The 20,310-nt window shown below is 35.6% G+C and overlaps 1 protein-coding gene across 3 annotated transcripts in view; it reads right to left on the bottom strand.

Moving 5' to 3' along the window:
• Window positions 1–2,193: 2,193 nt before the first annotated feature.
• The window catches only part of ARL5B (ADP ribosylation factor like GTPase 5B), a 22,358-nt gene continuing 4,241 nt past the window's right edge, over window positions 2,194–20,310 (bottom strand). Inside the window, exons 2-7 of one of the 3 annotated variants that reach the window (XM_030009978.2) lie at window positions 16,302–16,362; window positions 14,906–15,053; window positions 11,845–11,928; window positions 9,957–10,108; window positions 7,935–7,974; window positions 2,194–2,555 (exon numbers count right to left, since the gene is read on the bottom strand). In XM_030009978.2, the coding sequence (XP_029865838.1) occupies window positions 2,427–2,555; window positions 7,935–7,974; window positions 9,957–10,108; window positions 11,845–11,928; window positions 14,906–15,053; window positions 16,302–16,362 (614 nt within the window). In that variant the 3' untranslated portion in view covers window positions 2,194–2,426. Of the gene's footprint in view, window positions 2,556–5,953; window positions 7,975–9,956; window positions 10,109–11,844; window positions 11,929–14,905; window positions 15,054–16,301; window positions 16,363–19,039; window positions 19,300–20,310 lie in introns of those variants that run through there. The other 2 variants (XM_041122079.1, XM_030009976.2) reach the window with 2 other exon arrangements.

Raw genomic sequence — 20,310 nt, 5'->3', positions numbered from 1 at the left:
CACAGCTTTTTTTTTTTTTTCTTATTATGAATTATCAAATCTAAAACAAATGCATACAGCTTTCCAAATGACATAATTACTGAAGAACTGGTAGCATGACATGTCACCATGCTGTGCTTCCTTGCTCTGTTCCAACCCTTCCTCAGCAGGAAGCAGTATTTCAACACTACAGTTTAATCTTTGTTCTAGTTTCTCCTCTCACCCCTACCTGAATTTAAGAGAAAGAAAAAGCCTTGCAGGAACGACTGTCTCTCAGATACTTATTTTCATGAACCTTGCAACATTAGACACCCCTCTACATTCCTCAGCTCTCTAATTTTGTCCATTTTTGATAAATACTGAATCACTTGGCACCAATTGTACAAAATAATGAGAATTAAGCACTGTTTAACAGGAGACATGCATTACATCAACTGCAACAGAAATGAGATGGGCAATGAAAGACTGTTGGTGATACTGCACATTGGGACCACTGCTATTTTGAGCACTGCTTACCTTTAAAGATGATCTAAACCTTGCAAAGGAACTGCCGTTTTACCTGAGTTTAGCCTTTATATGTAATAAGTATATAGGAAAGACTGCAAATCATCATCACAGCTAAACACACAGCAAGGTATATTTTAGAGGTATGAATGACAGTTCAAATGTTATAGATCCCAAATGTTATAGATATTTGCCTTGCAATTTCTAAGTAGTAGTAGGACAACTTTGCAGAGCCTTAAAAGAAAAACTGTCAATCAACCAAAGCTCAGGAAAATAAGGCATGTCGTGGACAGCAGCCAGAGGTTATTATAAAAACGAAGTATGTTGGGAATTGTATTCATTTTCATGTTGTCTTCACTCTCAGATGGAGCAACAATAAAAGGTGTGGAATATAATTCTAACCATAAATGATGAAGACAAAATGCTTTTAAGCTATAGAACTGAGTTTCGGGTTTATTCAAAACGCACCATAAGCTTCCCTCCCACAGAAGATGCGATTCAGCCTTCGTCTCCTCTGTACTTTCTCCATTGTATCTAAGCACGGTCCCCATGATTTAGCTAGTGATAACAACAACTTTGTTTTACTGAGGTATTCTTAAAATCTCTCGGGTCGATGCTGAAGCACATGAGCTAATGGAGGTTTGGCACTGTTAAAGTGATCCTTTCCTGCCATCTAGGGGACACATACTGGTGTGCAAATGGAGGAACAGAGGATTGTCTTCACAGTTACATATAGGAAAACTTTATGAAATGCTTATCCCTATGCAGCAAACCAAAAATCAACTTAATTGAAGAGTAGCACAACTATCAAGAAACAAACCTAACTGAAGACTATAGCACTATATTATTAGAGACCAGATGTGTAACAGTTTAATTCTGGCATAAGCCTAAAATTTTCTACAGTAAATTTTAGTTAAATGCCCAACAGAAAAACTGGGTTGACAATTTAAGACCCGCTTTTATGACACACAGCCATGTCTTCTGAGCTACTCAGCTATGTGAAAAGCTTTTTAATTTTCTTGGATACCTCAAGAGAGCAAGATCTATGCTGCTATAAACAGTGTGTAGCCATCAACAGCCAATACAGAGATAAAAAGAAAAGATTGAGATGTCTGTGGTCCCAGAAATGGAGAAAGTCAGAAAAAGCAAAGTTGCATCACACCTGATAATTTTGAAGTCTTCGCTCAGTGTCAGAACTTGCTTTTCAATACATCATTTACATGAAGCACTAACTTTCTCAGAGCCTCATTTGGCTGCCTGCATGGTGGGCAGGGCAAAAACTTAGTATGTAACAACGTGCCCCAGGCACTGTGCAGACAGTATGCACCTTTCTATTGCTCTACCCTAAGGAGCAAAACATAGAAAAACTTAGTGTCAAAAGGTCATCAAGTTAATTTTAGAAAAAGTTAAAGGTTGTTCCGAGATGCAAGTTCCTATTGCTAGTGTTGGCATCGTGGTCACATTTTTCATATTTGCTCTCTTTGCTGTTGCCTTCCAGGCCTTTCACAGGGCAGACTCCACAAAAGGAAAGAGCAAACTCAGCTAAATGCTAAGCATAGTCAAATGCACACATGAAAATCCAAACAAGTTTTTTCTTCCTCTTCCATTTGGATTTGTTTTGCTCTTACTTTGAAAGGGAACAGTCCACTAAAACAAACAAAACCCCAGGCTTCCCATGGCCAAAACGACGTGAAAGTCTCTTTAGGATCAAAGTTGGAGCTTCTCCTGAGATGAAAGGAAGCAGGTGTCCAACAAAGATGTTTCGTGAACTGGCAACAGTTGCACAAGATGCAGGACCCAATTCTGCCCCAGTGAAGGGACTGAAGAAGAAATGCTTTCCCTAACCACTACACTTAAAGTGAAAGTGTCACACTACTTTGATACCTCTTCACAGAGGAACAAACACGAACAAAAAAGACCCCCAAATTTAACAGAACAACTCTTCAATTAATTTTATTTTGATAAAAAAATTTTGAGTAGCTCCACCCATGTCCTCTTCCCATTACTGTGTGCAGTGTTTTTAAATAGCTGGAAAGAATCACTGGCTTGGGGATACTGAAGCTCTTTACCCCCTAGGCAAGAAATTCCAAAAAATAAACAAATAAAAAGCCAGGTGCCAACCCATTTAGAGCAGTGTAATATAAATCTGTACAAGACACCTTGATTTCTTGAACTGGAACATAGTGTATGCTTGCACACCACAAACAGAAGTTTGACACTAGACAAACACTGCTGCTGAAAAAAAAAAAAAAATCTCTCTCTCTAGACACTATACTTCTGGAATTTGTTACAGAAAAAGAAGGAAGGTGTCCTGCAAGATCAGGATAACAGCACACATTGGTGAATAGCAAGCCTTAAATTTGATGCAGAAGAACTTGCAGAGATTAATACTAGAAAACTGGTAGTGCCCACAGGTATTGAAGGAAGCTGCAACGGATCCCAAGCGTTAGTACAGCCTGCCTGGCTAACTTCAGGAAATCTGTGCCCCTGTACCAGGAACTGTTGTCGAGGTTCTATAGAACATCCAGCTAGGGGACTCTTAGATCCCCAGATAAGATGCCAGCCATGTCTTGGAAATGGAGAGTGCTCAAGGCTAGAGGGTAAACATGAACACCGACAAACTGAGAGAAGGTACTTAAGATATGTAAAATAATGTTTTTTTAAAAAGGGAAGAAAACAGTGAAATGAGATTGGATTTAGCAAGACAGCTGTATGAGGAAAATGCAGCTTATTTATGACCACCTTTGTTTGTTTGTTTGCACAGTACCTCACATGCCTTTGTCAGCATCTTTAGACAAGATGGTACAAGGCAACAACACCTCGGAGAGGGAGAGAAAAGAAAAAAGAAAAAAAGGACAAGGCCTCGAATTACACACAGGATAGAAAGGTAGTAAGGCACCATCAAGAAATCAAGACAGCTTGTTTCCTAAGCCCGACCTCCAGTGGTGAGTACAGAGACTAAGATAAGGTACATCCTTAATGCGAACTGCCACAAACATACTCATGAACAGTGAAAAAACCCTATGATACATACTCAGGACCTCTCAAACAGATTGTACATTGCACTTAATGAGGTAAATTATAAAGAAGTCGCATTCAGCCAAAAGGAGAACTTTTGTGCCTATGAAAGCTGACACGTTCCAGCTTTAGTTTTCTAAAAACAAAGCAATGTTATGTCAGATTTGACTATCTACAGTGACATTTGTGTAGTCTTACAGAAGTTCTGAACCACCCAAAACTCCGTAATTCATTGGCTTGTATCTACAAAGTTTTCTCTGCATTTAACATATGCTTATCTTTCCATTAACTTAAGAAACCAAAGCCAACAAGCACGTGAGATTTATGGGTTTGTTTTTTAAATGTGATAAAAAGTAAGGTTTCAGAAAGGGAACTTTAATCAGTGTTTCAGGAGGTGTATTCCTATGCAAGAGATGCACCATGTCTAGGTAACAGCATGTAAATACAGGCACATATTTATTTTGCTACTCTGGCCCTTCTGCTTTGAGAATGTCTTCAAACCCCTTTGTTCTTTGGCAATATTTTTGGAATTGCTGGGGTAAAAGGAAACTTATGTTACATTAAGAAGGTCAAAATTAAGACACTGAAAAAGTATCTATTGTTTAAAGCGCATCCTTATGAAATTGTGTTGGGATTCAACAGAAAAACAGGAATTCACCCCCCACCCCCACTTTCACAACTCAACACAAATTACTGATCTGTCTGTAAATATTTGTCTAGAAGTCATGTTTTGTCCAAAAGCTTTTTTTTTTTTAACAAAAAAACCAGAACACAAATGAAAGTACAGTTTCTTAAAAATTGGTGTCTGTTACAATATTGACATAGTGAAATGACTACCAGTTTGACTGTAGAATTTCATTTTCAACACTGGAAAATATTCAAATTGCATGTTTTACCGGGGGCATTTCAGTTTATGAAGAGCAAATGAACTTTTCAAAAATTCAATATATGAAATTATAATAGAGAACACTTGAATATTTGCAAGCCACAGTAACTGTGAACTGTAGGGTAAAGAAAGGAAAGAAAACTGTTTCCTTCTCAACCACAAATGACCCACTTTAACATGCTAAATAGTACAAAAGGAAAAGCAACTTTTTGTGATCATGAAACATATATTTTTTCCTTAGTAAATGGTTTTCACTTACCATATATTACTGAAGCAGATAAAAGTTAACTGGACAAGAAAGACAGGAAGGATAGCACACTCACTACTCAATTAGCCAGCTTATTTTTTCTACTTACGAAATAAGGTTTTATTCAGTCTTAAAGTGATTAACAGGGAGGGAAACATTAAAATTATTACTGGATCTACTTAGTAACAACAGTTAGGTCACAGATGAACACACGGGGAAGTAGGAAGAAAAAGTCTTTCTGTAAAACTTAATTCCACTTCAAATACATTAAGCAAATTCAATTAAGAAAAAGAGCTTAAAGTCTGCAAAGACTACTTTCAAAAAGTGGATCCTGCCAATTTCATCCAAGCATGACAAAAATTGCTCAAAATGTTTAGCAGCCTCTGAGCCTGCACAAATCAGAACTATTTCTCTCATAATATGATACATTATTTTAACACAGTGGGTCTGATTTTATAAATTAGACTATAACATGCATATCAATTACTCAAAATACAGGATACTGTAAGAAAGTGGATTATTTAGGAGAAAAATCTTCGTGATATTTTACTTGAGCATGTTTTTAAATGTTTCCTTGCATTTTTAATTTCCTCTGAGAAGCTAATTAATAGTGTTCTTTGTGAACAGCATATTAAATGCAGAATATTTTCAAAGTGCAAAAACTACCTGGAACATATTTACTACATACAGATTAACAAAATAATGCAGAGTTTGGCAGTGCAGAGACACATGCAGTGTTCTAACGCACCCCATTGTAAAAATTATTTTAATTAGACCACTTTTTAGTTTAGCAGGCTTTGAAGGTGATTAACAATAAACCCCCCAAAATTCCACACCAAGCCTTTTTCAAAAAAACCAAACCACAGCATAAATGCTGTGAACACATCTATATCATAAATGAAAAACTGTTGTAGAAAATGAAGTAGTAAGGTGATCAAAATTATAGCTATTGCCAAGAATGTTTCCTTCTGTAAAGGTACTTAAAGGCCTTAAAAGTGTAAAGGAATTAAAAGAAAACCTTCATTATTCTGATATTCTAAGGTCTACAATATGACCATTTCCTCCCAACCAAAGTTAGATATATTACCTCAAGTGAGACTGGATTTAGTAATCAAACTATAACTTTACGAACGGTTTTACCTGGAAAGGGTTAAATATAAAATCATGTTTGTTTGGGTTTTTTTTAAACAATCAAACAGCTATACATCCAGATAGTGCTTTTTATAAATATGCAGAACTACATTCTGAATTACATAAAAATAAACCTAAAAATAAATGTAAATTGCAAACTGAAATTATTAAGTCACCAAACAAGAAACCTCATTCACAGTATCATTTTATTTTTTTCATTTATAATTTGCTTCCCTAAGAACAAAACAAATCTTGTTTTTGCACATTAGAACAGATGTTAGCATGAACATCAGAGCAAGAAGCTTTAGTATCAGATTTTCACCTTGCCTTGCATTCCTTTTTAATTTAAGCACTACTTTTCACTAATGTAAATTATTTTCTGAGCATTTTGACTTGACACTCAACATAGTCTCTCCCAAATGTGACTACTGGTAAATTGCATTAATATATAACTTCATTCAACAAATCACTGATTCCACATGTATTCAAAAATCTGCTTTTTAACACTTATGACAACATATTTGCTGACACTTTTAAAATTTCATTAATTTTTGTTCAAGTAAAAATGGAATCAAACTGAAATTTATGAAACTTAGAATTTTATTAAAGAAAACTCAGTGTGCTTGAATTATTAAAACAAGATTAATGACAAAATGTTTTCCATACAAGGACTCTAGTCAATTAGCTTAATGGTTCTAGTAACCAGAATCCACACGGGTTTTAGGCATGCAAAAGTGCAGAAGGGTGCTTTTGGAAAGCCTACCAAGCATTTATGTAGGTTAGATCCTTGACTGCTGCTGGGATTTCACTAGGAATTGGGTGTCCACTACTGTTTTTGTTTTCTTTTTTATTTTTTTTCTCAGAAGTTTTTTGGGGCATTTGGTGGTTAGGGGTTTTTTTGGTGTCTAATGTTCTCAATTAACTTCATCCATAGCTTTAGATTCTCTTTACAGATCTAACTTCATCACCTTCAAATTGGATTAAGAGTTACTAGGTCCAATCTTTCAATAGCTGTTTTTCAAATGGAAGCTCTCTACTTTTCAACTTCCAGTTCCTAAATTTCAGGTGAATGAATCTAACTCGAACACCATCAAAAGTTCTCTACTCTTGCAAATAAGACTCAAAACAAAAATTAAGGCAAAATATTTTCTCTGCAATGGAATCTGAAAACATATTTTGATAGCAGGTAAAAAAATGTCAAGATTAGCTTCGCTCTAAAGTCTAGAGATACAGCACCATGATTTTATTCTGTTTATAAATCTGGCTTCCCTTTTGATTTTGGATTCATTTAGAAAACAGCATTCTCACTAAAAGGTGAGGAAGGCTCATGTATACAGTATTTAAAATACTAACAGATTACAGCAAGTCTACACATAACATTGGCTGCTGTGATTCCAAATTTAATAATTAAGAGGTTTATTTTTAAAAAGGTATTCGAGTTCTAAATGACTAAATCAGCACTTAATAATGATTTTTTTTTTTTAATCCACTGTACAGAGATGTATTTTCAAGTAAAAGAAAAAGAATCATATCCTAGAACTACTTACCAGAGAAACTGAGAATGAAATAGATTTCTTTTAAGGCAGAAGTTCAATTATATACCACCACAATATTAACTATAACTAACTCATTCAGAATTTAAAAATTTGAGTTCATAACTATTAACTCCTGTGCTGGCTAGAACTCTACTGATGTTCAGGAAGCCCAGCTGGAGATATGGTTATCCTTAGAGGCTAAAGCTATGCCAGAGTAAAGTCAACCTACTCACTACTTTCCACTATTAAACAAACTGCGCTCATTTATGTTAGTAAGTTATATAAACTATTTAGAAAGAGGAAGTATGAAATATTGACAATGACAAAACAGATTTAAAAAAGCTATCATTGAAAAAGTTAGAATACACATTCAGAGGAATTTCAATGCTTAAAACCAGATTCACTTATGTTCATCCAGTTGAAGATTAGTGTATTAAAAAAAGTTAAGAAAATACTTTGTGTTTCAGTTCAACTGCACTTGATTCAAGTACAGCTTGGGGGTTGGCTGATATAAATTAAACATGGTCACTGCCTTAGCAGCCAGAAGTACGGAAGAACGTACATGTTCACAGGATAAATACAAGTCTCTTTTTTTTTTTTTTTTGGGGGGGGGGGGGGGGCGAAGCTATCTCACTCCAATACGGGAGGTCATCCACTCCAAGCCTTGGCATAATCTGAAAAATAAGAGATGTTATATTGGTACTAGTTCTATTCCAACATCTTTAAATTATCTTCTATCTGGTTTTATGTTTAAAAACATCTACGTAAAATAAATAAAATCAGCTGGAATTGGGTCTGAAACTTGAGTAGAGTAAATAGTGTTTTAAACTAAGTCTCCTCAGGCTTTAACCACAGGAAGATGGTCAAGCATGCTGTTTTATTGAAGCTTGGCACTCCTTCCATTTTTTTCCCTTGTAAATCTAAAAGACACTATTCTTAACATCTTACCTGTAAGTACATGGAAACAAGTAAGTTTTTCTTTTTCTACAGGTTTCCCATGAAAGACTGCTTACTTGAAAGCTAGACCTTTAAATACTAATACTAAAAGACAAAGGACAGGTACCCAGACTGAATCGGTGCACAAAAAGGCAGTGTACCAAGAATTCCAAAATCCCATTACAAAATTAAAAATATGTTTATATTCAACACCAAGATTGCACAGGATCTAATCTGCTTACTGACTCAATTTGTATCGCTATTTAAAAGTCTTCCATTTCAGAGGATAGGCCTTCCTTTGATGTTCTAAGGATCTAGTTACCTAGTTTATGCCATCTTTAAGCTTTTCCATTGTAAAGTATATCATGACTTAGCTATCCAAGAGGGCTAGCTTCACTCACACTGGGCTAATCTCCCTAGACTTCTGTCAGATCTTCCCAAGGAAGATTCAGCTCAGCAATCTAACTCCAGAAATTTTTTTATGAGTTGGTCTCACTACGGTCACAGTTTTAAGTATTCTAATTACTCATCTTTTTTAAATAAGAAAGAAGCAGCCTAGGATGGCCAGTGTTTCTGAACCAAAGTTCATATTCATTAATTTCTACCTTCCTCCAAATGCCAACTTATCTGAAGATCTAAGTTAGCACACAAACTAAGTACTCAAAAGTGACTTTGGCAAAACTGGTAGGAGGAAAGCAGAGTTAACTCTTAGAATGAAACAATACGATCCAAAGACTCAATCAAAAAAACAGTTTGTTTTCACTAACACATCCCACCCTAAGGAAGTGAATGCTACCAATCACTCTACAAGACACTTCCATTACATTAGAAAATACTTCATGCTAGAAGTGAGGAAGATGCTCTCAATTCCCAAATACTCAGTTGGATTCACTATTTTTGACGTCACAAGACCACATTATTGTAAAGGTTGTACAACACAGCTGAAAAAAACCCTCTAACTATTACACATTAGAAGATGGCTTTAAGAATCAAGATGAAAAATTAGCACACTCCAAACCATGTAAGCAAGACACTATCCAACTTGTTACAGGCATCCAAAAATGGGTTTTTTTGATCTTTATAGACAAAGGATCTAAGGAAAGCTCAGCTTTCCATTTTAGTAATTCCTGCCATAAGGTATACAAGTTTCAAAATTAGCTACATCAGCCAGGTATAAATAAGAGGTTTAATATTGGTAACAATTTTGTTTTATGCCAGATCTATGTATCTCTTCATCAAAACCATGTTTTATCAAAAATCCCAACAAACCAAAAAAAAAGCCAAAACCACCCCAACCCCCACACACACCTTTGAAGCTTACAGCAGATCAGAGTGTAAAGGAAGACAACAGTAGCTTATTTCTTTAACTGCACAACGACATACAGAATGAGATGGTAGCACGCAGAGTAAATAACTATGCCAGCAGCCACATATTTGGGGCGGGGGGGAGGGGTGGTGGTTTGGGTTTTTTTGTGGTGTTGTTTGGGTTTTGTTGTTTTGGGTTTTTTAACAATAAGCTGAAAGACTTTCATACAAATTTGGAGTTTGAACTATGAAAAAAAAAAATCCACAAGGTTCAATAAAGAAAAGGAAAAATTCAAAAAGTCCCTCTGACTGCAAAGATCAGAAAATATGTTCTTGCAGGAAATCCACATTAGTGTCAATAAGCTTCTAAATTCTCATTTACCATATATTACTATACTAAGCAGTAAGCATTTACCCTTCTCCTGTCAAAGCACAACAGGACTGAATGTGCCACGGGTGATCCTTTATGGAGCTAAGGGTGAGGTATGTAGATATCTCAGCAGCTGTCATGCAACCTTTCATGTCCTGCTTGTTTGCAAAGATGAGAACTGCAGCCTTCCGTAAATCCTAGAAGTAATTTAGAGTATTCATAATAGTTATTGTAAAGAACTAAAAGGCTATTGCGTTAACTGACGTTCCTTAAAAGAACTGTATTCAAGCTAATCTGCAATTATACAGCAGCATGGAGTTTTAAGAGACTTACTGCATTAAAAATTAATTACATTAAGACTGAAGAAACCAATTTATTCAGAAGTGTTCACCACAGAGAGTCAAATTATAATGTATTATAAGACTATCCTTTTGGTGTTGACCACATGTTCATATGTTAACTAATGGAAGTCAAATTATTGTTAAAATGTATTTCATAAAGCTCCAAGCCATCCTGCCAGCAGAATTATTACTGGATAAACATTCCAAAATCTACATAGATACTATTCAAATAGAAAAGCCTACTAGATATCATTCCCTTGAAATTACTTTCAACTTCATTAAACAAGTTCTGTAGTGACTAAAGCAGTAACAATTTAAAGAAAGCTATCTAAATTCTTGTAAGTTTTATACCTACTGTTCCAAAAAGGGTTTTCTAATAATGCTGCAGCAGCTTTAGTAAAAACAGAAACTAATAAAAAGTTGTTTTGTTTCTGTATGGAAATTAGGATTCCACACAGCAATGAGACAAGAACCAGGATGTATGATTTTAGGAATGCAGGAGAGTAAACAAATGCAATACTCAGGAAGCTCACAGCTGTAATTAAAACTGTTCAACACATTTAAATGTATATTAAATTTTGAGACTATTTCTCCATCAAGAGAAGAAAACCCAAACCTTTATGGTCCAAAGTTGAAAATTCACTCCTACAAGTAGTCCAGTCAAGGCCTACCGACTGTTTTCAAGAGGTGGTAGATCACAATCTCTTAAGAGTTTATAACACTGGAAACTAATAAATTACATGGGAAAACTTTACCACAAAAAGTCATCCTTCCACCTTTCTTGGTAGTGCATTTGCTCCTTACTACCAGACCCAAACTACATTAATATTAACTATATACTAAAAACATCATTTGTTTGAAACAATGCATATCTCTCAGAGAAATGAACTCCACAGAATTACTTGCATTGTGCTAAACCCTTTTCCTTCAAAAAATGGAGATATTTAGATTTAAACCAAACTTAATTTAGCTTGAGAGTGATCACAGAAGGTTTTCATGTACTTTAGCTAATCCAATGTAGATGTCAGTTTAGGATGTTTGAGGGAGTTGACCCAACGTTGAACAGTCCTCAATACAACATATAATAATAAAACTACCAAAAAAAATATCCAGAAGGAAACTGAACTGAAACTAATTTATCCATAGTATTAGATATGCTCCTTAATTTTAAGGAACCAGATTAAAACAAACAAGAGAGAAATGGAATTGCCTACTTCCTAAAATAAAAAAATAATTTTTTTTAAAAAAAAGAGTTCATTGACATTTTAGCCATTTAAATGAAAGAAGAGAGATAGTGGTGGTGAACAGTAATACCTTAAACTTCTTAATTTAACTGGGTATTTTACAAGTTCAATATTTGCAAAGTAAAGAGTGATTTGATTACAATCAAGCAAGCTCTATTAGAAGACTGCTTCATAATAATTTTCCTGTTTATTTATAAATTTACATGGTTTTAAAATGTGACCAACATGCACGCACATTTAGGCTCAAATTTTTTTGTGATGGTATAATTTTTGCTAACATAGGAAGCATGTAATGTTATTTGACTGTTCACAACAAAAGAAAACTATTATCCCAACTCCCCACCATACCTCATGAGCCAGCATTCTATAAAGTTCTTCTTTTGTAATGGAAAGTCGCTCTCTATCAATGCTGTCAACAACAAGAATGATGAACTAGGGGAAAAAAACAATAGTACAGTATGTAAGTACAACGTATAAATTACAGAAAGCACGTTTTCAAGAGACGACTACCACAAGTCTTCCTATATAAGAGAGACAGACTTTCAGAGCACACTAGAAAATAGAACAAGAGTTTTATTGTTACAGGTTTTTGCTAGGTCCCTGGGAATCACACATGAAGATTACAATTAAAAAAAAAAAAAGAAGACTGTGCTTGCACATTTCAGTACTGTTATTAAGATCCACTGTCAAGTACTACAGTTAAATCTCCTTGGTGAATTTTCAGGCCCTCCATCATAAGCAAAATAGTGATGTAGGTACCAAAAGCACCTACAGATAGTGGAGTACATTTAAAATGTGGATGACAAACTTGTTAGTTATCAATGAAAACACCTATTACTGTCCACTACTACTTGCATACTTAGAAAACTATAAAACTGAAATTGAAATTCCCTAATTTGAAAGAAGCATTTTTAGCAATTCCGCATCATCTTACAAGGCTTAAGAAATGTTATTTCAAAGTAGCACATCAGACCTCAGAAAGCTATGTACCTATAGGGCTTAGCATTATGTTGTTGCATAACACCTTAACCTTTGTAATGCAAAGGGGCTGTGCAGTTGGCCTCTCACTTACAACTTTGCACCCTTCCACCTAGGCACCTGGAGAAGGCTATAGCAGTGATTTTACCCTTACTGCTTCTGCCAGGCACACTACTCTCATGGCCATGTACTTCTGAATCCTAGGACACTGCTAGGTCTGGTACATCAGGTCTGCCATGGGAAGCAATTGTCACTGGTATGAAAATTACCCTCTTTTGACCCACTCTTTCTGCCCCTTGTTTTGTACCTTCTATTTACAGCCTTACACTGGACAGGAAAAAGACATGGCATTCACACAGTAGGTAATACTCAAGTAAACTCTTGTAAGCATTACACAATTAGTATGTGTACACAAACCGTAACAACTGATCAGTGTTCCACACTTGCCTTGCCCAGAGTGTGTGCTACAAGCAGCGCTAACAGCATCATAGGTGGGAACAATAAGTAGGGAAATCAAGCACGTTCTGATTAAAATTATACAGATAGTATTTTAAAAAGAAAAAAAAAAAAAAAGAATTACAGGGAACACATGCTACACTGGAGAGGAAACCAAGGAGATCACATTCATCTGAGGGACTCCATCACTTCTCTTCCCAGATGGGAATACTTTCCATCCCTTTTCTGTTTTATCTAGCTCTCTTTGTTTGCCCCCACCCCCAATAGCTTAACCATGAGAGCTTCCTCCCCTTTCCTCTCCCCCCAAATCTTGTGTCAGTAAGCCTGTCTCAACATCCTCTCTGTAAGAATACTATCTGACTCTTAAAACAGAATGGCAGAATTAGCCATGTCAAGTTGAAACTAATTAGGACAGGTATGCACTGAAAAGCTAATTTGTGGGATTTTTACATTAACCCAAAGATTTTGTTTAGATTGCTTCAATTTACAGATAATGAAAGGGAGAAAACAGAGATGGTAACAAAAAAAGTCGGATTAGAAGTCACCGCTGTAATTCTCCAACATATGCTCCAAATCGCTTTGCCTTATAAAATTAAGGAGATTCATTACCTGTTGAAAATGACCACAAAGTATGAAAAACTAAGTCAATTTAATGCTTCTGTGACTTTGCAATGTCTAGCAGATGAGAAGGAACAGTAAAGGAATTATTCATATCAGGGAGGCTAGGATTAGCATAGTAAACAGACCCCTTTTCTTCCTCAACTGTTTCCAGCAGACAAAGCTTCTAAGTAAAGGGAAAGTTGTTCTTTCCAAGTGCTAGCAAGCGCTGGATTTCAAGCACTTACTAGCCAGAATATGATGAAGAACATCCCAAAAGAATCAAAAGAAGAACCAATACATGCATCTCCCCAAATTCCAAAATCAAAGATGCTCAATGGACAAAAGTCAAGAATTTATTGTTATTGTACCACATAATGCTGGCAGAAGTATCTTCACCCTCACATGTACGTGTCTTAGATGTAGCCATACTTTTCTAGATAAAATTAAAAATAAGTTTAAAATACTAGAGATGAAGGTTGAGATGTCATCACCAGGCTTTCAGTAGACAAAAAATTTCTGAACATCTGGGGTGGATTACTCTAATCTCCCCTTTCTAAAGGGGGACATAGGACAGAAAACCTCATTCTACAGGATGATGGAATGCTTATGTAACATCTACAAGAGGTCTCTGCTTTTAGTAGAAATGATAAGAAATGAAGTCTAAAATCTTTTACATCATCAATGCAGAAGTCTCAAAGTGAGGCTACAGAGATTTTATGTGCATGTTGCATTGATAACCTTTTGGCATCAAAAAGACTGGCATAAAAAACAAACCCCCAAAGACAAGTGTTGCCGAGTTCTACTCCAATCTTTCCAGCAATGGCAGCTTTACCAGTACCTCATGAGTACTGCACAGCTAGACTTTCCTTTATCCTTTGGATAAAAGCCACAAGCTGATGAGCTTTCTAAATACCGCTGCCTAGAGAAAGTCTCATTCTTCATCCTTAATTATCATTACCTCAAAAACATTCAGACTAGATGTACAGAAGTTAGGTTAACCACTGCAAATCCACATCAAATTTGCAAAGTACACTGCAAAATTTTCTTTTTAAATCTACTTGAAAAAACATGCAGAAAACCCATTTGATCTGAAATGTATTTTGATACCATTTGATTGTCTAGGAAAAAAGTCTAACTTCACAGTTTATACCACAGATCAAACAACATTAAAGTATACAAGAAAAATACTTCCAATATTACCAGAAAATTGCTGCATATCAGACATACCTCATACTTCTGGGGTTTGTTCTTCCTCAAAGAGATTTTAAAACAATACAGCTGCAATCTTTATAAAAATCTACTGACATTCCTAATAAATAAATATAATTTCAAAAAAACTTATTGAATTTGCAGACTTCGAAGCAGCTTCTCATACCTCTGTGTTTGAATAATAGGTATTCCATGATGACCGTAATGATTCTTGTCCTCCAATATCCCACATTAAGAAATGAGTGTTTTTCACCACTATTTCTTCTACATTGCTTCCTATGGTTGGAGAAGTATGAACCACTTCATTCATTAAGCTAAAGAAAACAATATCACACCATAAAGACCAGCCAGTAAAATCCACAAGGCTTGTCACAGCTCAATTACAACAAATTTGTTGTAGGAAAAGTAAATATGTGTAACACTAATAAAAAAAGATTAAAAAACTAGGCATATTTCAAAGAGCTATACATTTGAATTTTTTTAGAAATTAAGCAAATATTTAAGAGCAGTTCTTTAGTAAAAAGATTAGTTCAGTCTGAATTTGGATTAAAAACTGTGGCTGATGAAGTTCTAGTGTGCTTTTGTAGCAGACTGTAGAAATGCTTAAAGACATGAGCAACAAAAAATAAGCATATAAAAGGCTTCTAACAAATGGATAAGCATCTGTGTTTTAAGAGGCTTCTCTTTTTAAAGGGCACTCTTCAACAGATACTTAAAATACACTTGTTTCAAAGTAGAAGACACTATTCTAAAGATCCCAAATAAGGGGAACACTAAACTGTGCAAAATTTAAATCAGAATATAACTTTCAGAGCACTCAATTTAGTAATTCAATATTAAAACAAATTCCAAAGGACTGTTTGGTTACATAGCTAAAAATTTCAGTTCTACCTTTAAGCTTTGTCAAAAGTGCTTTAGAAAAAAGGTTGTTTGGAAAACATCCCCTGCTCCCTTTGTATCCAAATATATGCATAGTAATTTGGTTACACCCTCCTCCTTTTCCACAGTTACAATAGTAATTATGCTCCTGACAATGTTCTTGAATTTATCATAGATATTCTTGTAATGCTGGCAAGATTTGGGTGCAATGATGCTATTGAAAATGCTTAAGATAGGACCCAGGCAAGACGAAATACTATTCTGAGGAATCCTCCATCATAAATTTTAGACACTGGAATCAGTAAACATTTGGAAACATTTATGGATTTTTGCAGAGTGGCTGGAATATCCATTAATTTAAAAATCACTTTCTTCTCTGCGGTTCTGGGCGACAGGATTATTTCTATGCTTGCAAATAAAGATAGGCTTTGATGGCAAAAGAATGTGCAGTTTACTTTGTATTTGTAGGTACAATTCTGTTACTCAATTTACAGTTCAGTTTTAAAACACTGAAGTTCCTTCACTTACCATTTAAATATTTACTCTGTTTAGAACAACTAATACCACTAATGTACAAACTGTGATCCTACAGATCTGCGAGTTTGCAAAGCTGAATTTTCAATGATTAAACAGTGACAAATACTAAAATGTAAACAGAAAAACAAAATAGTTCATATACTTACAATTGGTAAAGAATAGTAGTCTTTCCAGCGTTATCAAGTCCCACTATGATTACTTTGTGCTCTGCATATACACAAAAAAGACAAGAATAAATTAGTCAAAACAGCAATAATTATAATTTTGGTTAATCATTTTTCCTTACTGAAGAAAGCAACTGCTTGTTTGTCTTATTTCAATAGCTTACACAGAATACTGGTGACTTCAGGACAGAAAAAAAGTCCACAAAGCCTCATCTTCTCTTGAGACTACAGTTTTAGGAAAATTCAGTACTGGAAGTCTTCATAAAGGAATGGTTATTAATATGGTTACTTCATTGAAAAAAAAATCTAGTTTTAGAAAGAGAAGTACAATGAAAAAATGTAACTCATAGCAGCGTATGATCTTAAGAACATCACCAAACATCCAAAGACTGCACAAAATGTTAGCCTAATATTTAAGGCTCAATAATAACCACTTGTTAAGGGATCACCATCATTCGCACAGTAAAAACTAAGAGAAAGATGTATTTTTAATAGATCACAAATTCCAACGTTGCAATTTCTAAACTGAAAATTCACAGAATGACAGAATGGTTGAGGTTGGAAGACACTTTTGGAGGTCATCTGGTCCAATCCCCCTGCTCAACCAGGGCCACCTAGACCCAGTTGCTCAGGACCACGTCCAGACAGCTTTTGATTATCTGCAAGGATGGAGACTCTACAACCTCCCTGGGCAGCCTGTGCTACTGCTCAGTCACCTTCACAGTGAAAAAGTGTTCAGAGGGAACCTCCTGTGTTTCAGTTTGTGCCCATTGCCTCTGGTCCTGTCACTGGGCACCACCGAGACGAGCCTGGGTCTGTCCTCTTTGTACCGTCCTTTCAGGTTTTTATACACATTGACAAGATCCCCCCTCTGAGCCTTCTCTTCTCCAGGCAAAACAGTTCCGGCTCTCTCAGCCTTTTCTCATATGTGAGATGCTCCAGTCCCTTCATCATCCTCGTGGGCTGTTGCTGGACTCTCTCCAGCATGTCTGTGTCTCTCCTGTACTGAGGAGCCTGGAACTGGACACACTACTCCAGGTGATGCCTCACCAGTGCTGTGTAGAAGGAAATGACCACCTCCCTCAACCTGCTGGGAAGTCCAGCTTATAGAATGGTGATCTTCCAAATGCTGCAATGTTATTTTTCCAGGCACAGGGGAAACAAAGCCAAAGCCAAACAAAACCAACAAAACCCCCCAGAACTTATATTCTTCTCTGTAGTTAACCCTTCTTAGAATTTCAAATACAGCAGCACAGCCAGTTAGAATGGTGGTTCTCTTGATACATGTGTGAAGTTAGAAGATACTGATCTGCTTACTGACAAAAAAAGCAAATCACTTGAGAGCAGAGAATTTACAAATGGATGCTAGAAGTAAACTTGCATAAAAAGTCTGTGAACAGGCTCACTTTTGAAGGGGTAATATTTAAAATTCTAGGGCACTTATTCCAAAGCAAAACATGGTTCACAGCCTAAAGATTTCTTCTAAAATACCACATTCGATCTATAAGATTTATATAACAAATTACTAAAAGGTCAGAAGATCAATCATAAATATCAAGTTGGTGTATTTTTGCCTGCAAGTGGGTGGGCTAACGAAGAATTAAAGTGTGTTGGGGTTTTGTTTTTGTTGTTTTGGGTTTTGTTAAATCTATTTAACCTATGGCCCTAATAAATGTTGAAAGGTTTTTCCTTGTATCAGTTCCCCTACTACTGCAACCTGCCATCATGTTCTAAGGGAAGAACTTTTCCTGGCCTTAAATCCAGTAATTCTTTTAGCCCCATAAGCAGCAGCACCAGTAATTAATAACCTTTGTCCATACATAAGTGATATGAAATCCTCTCTGCTTTCAACTCTTAATAAACCATGACACATAGCTAGACTGTCCATCTCTTTTTCAAATTCAGTTAAGTTTAAAGGGCTTTCAAAGTTCAAACACAGAAATACCCTTCTGTTGTTTTCAAAACAGCCATGTTGTCAACTATTGCCTGGAAGAAGATGACTCTACTTTTGCAACATTCTGTTTGAGTTATTTTCATAGAAAAAAAGAAAAGGAATTACAGTCAGGCATTACATTGCTCTTTCCCACCTTCACATCAGAATACAGTGTCTTACTTAGGAATGAATGAGAAAAATGTCGGATGAAACAATAACACACTCCTTAAAGTGATGAAAAAAAAAACTCCATTGAGATAACTGTTTTTGAAAGCCTCTGAAACGTGCATGGTACAACACTAATTGGGAAAAAAAAGCACAGCTTATCTGTGTTACTCCGTAGTCAAATAGTATTTTATACAGTAACTGGATAAGCACAAACAACAAACAATCACACAAGTATTAATTAATGTTGATTTGGGGATGAAAAGAATATGACGAAAGCATCAGTATCTCATACAAATAGCAGTTTCCACCTTTTATTAATGGCAGTTGCTTCCGGAATTGTCATCCATGGTAATGGAAAACTCTTCACTTGCAAACATATTTAAAAGTTGAATTTCTGTTTAGATTGGTTAGATCACAGAATTTTTACTTGTGTATGTGCGTTAGAGGGAAAACGTGTGAACTAAAAATTGCCAAACTAAGACAGAACAAAATTTTAGCAAGATGAGTACTTGTTTACAAGAGCAACTAGTAGAAGACAGATGCTACATTTAAGAGAAAGGACAATTACAGAGCAAACCATAGGCAGCAATTTATGCTCATATTTGTGTTCTGTACTTACAGACTAACCCAAGTTTCTCCCTTTCACTGGATATTATTCAAACTCAGTTTGGGTTGTATTCATGAACATCTTCACAGTCCACCATGTTCTTGGCAAGGGAAGAAGAAAAAAACGTAACAGAGTTGCCAGAGCAGAGGCTTTATAAATCAGGTAGAAAGAGGGAAAAAAAAAAAGAAGTAGAAAAAGTAGGCATACACAGGGGGGAAAAAAGACAGTATTAGACTACTGCTTAAAAGAATCTAAAGAATTCTTTTATGTCAACAATTCCTGGTGGACTGTTTTTTTAAAAAAAAAAAAAGCATACAGTATTGTTAAAAAAATCTCTGGCAGTCTAGTATAACAAAATAATAGGACAGTGAAAATGATCTTCCTGCAGATGTTAGAAGGAAGACATAATATGCCCTTTTCTTCACATATTCTTCTATACTCCTCTGTGGTAAAAAGAACCAAAACTGAAGATTCAATTCTCACAATTTTGCCCTTTCCTCTTTCTAATTTGCAAAAATGAAAAATAAAAAAAAATTCTAAATACTTTAATGATGAGCAAGGCTCATTTCCAACATATCTGAAAAAAGAAATGAATATTGGAAAGGGTACCTATACTGTTCAGGCTGTGAAACACAAAACCCACATCCAGTTCCAAAGAATAACAATCTTGGAGGCTTTAAGGCTGAAGACAGAATGCAGATAGAAGTTTGCTAAAGAGGAGGCAGGACGAATAGCATTTTACTGAAGTTCAAAGACATTTCAATACGAGGATTAATTCTGCACACTAAAAGCTGTCTTAGAATCTTCTTTTAAGCCCAGAAGAACTGCTTAAATACATCTTGTATTTCCAGACTTCTTTACAAGAAAGTAGCCTTTAGTAGTCACTGGAACCAAAATCCATTTGGTTTTGCAGATAATGGTCTCTGCTAACCTGACTGCACAGCCTGGGAAATGTCAGCAAGGCCAAGTGAAGTAAACTGGGGAGTTACAGAAGTTTAACCACCTTGACTTAGAGCTTATCATTATTTTTCTTATGGCAGTTTTTTAACACCTATAGCATTTATTCAGAGCAACCTGGAAGAATCTGAATGACTATCATTCAAAAAAACCCCAAAAAACCAGATTTGTGAACTTCTTAAAGAACTCTGTCAACCACACACACATAAAGGAATAAGGTATTGACAATTGTCAGAGTTGCCTTTATCAGGGTTGCTGACATTCACTTCTGTTTTTTCCTTATAGTTTCATTAAGGGCAATCTTGATAGTATTGATGGAATGGTAA

The sequence above is a fragment of the Aquila chrysaetos genome, chromosome 3 (genome assembly GCF_900496995.4).
Source record: "Aquila chrysaetos chrysaetos chromosome 3, bAquChr1.4, whole genome shotgun sequence".
Lineage (NCBI taxonomy): Eukaryota > Metazoa > Chordata > Aves > Accipitriformes > Accipitridae > Aquila > Aquila chrysaetos.
This window is presented reverse-complemented; position numbering and strand designations above follow the sequence as displayed.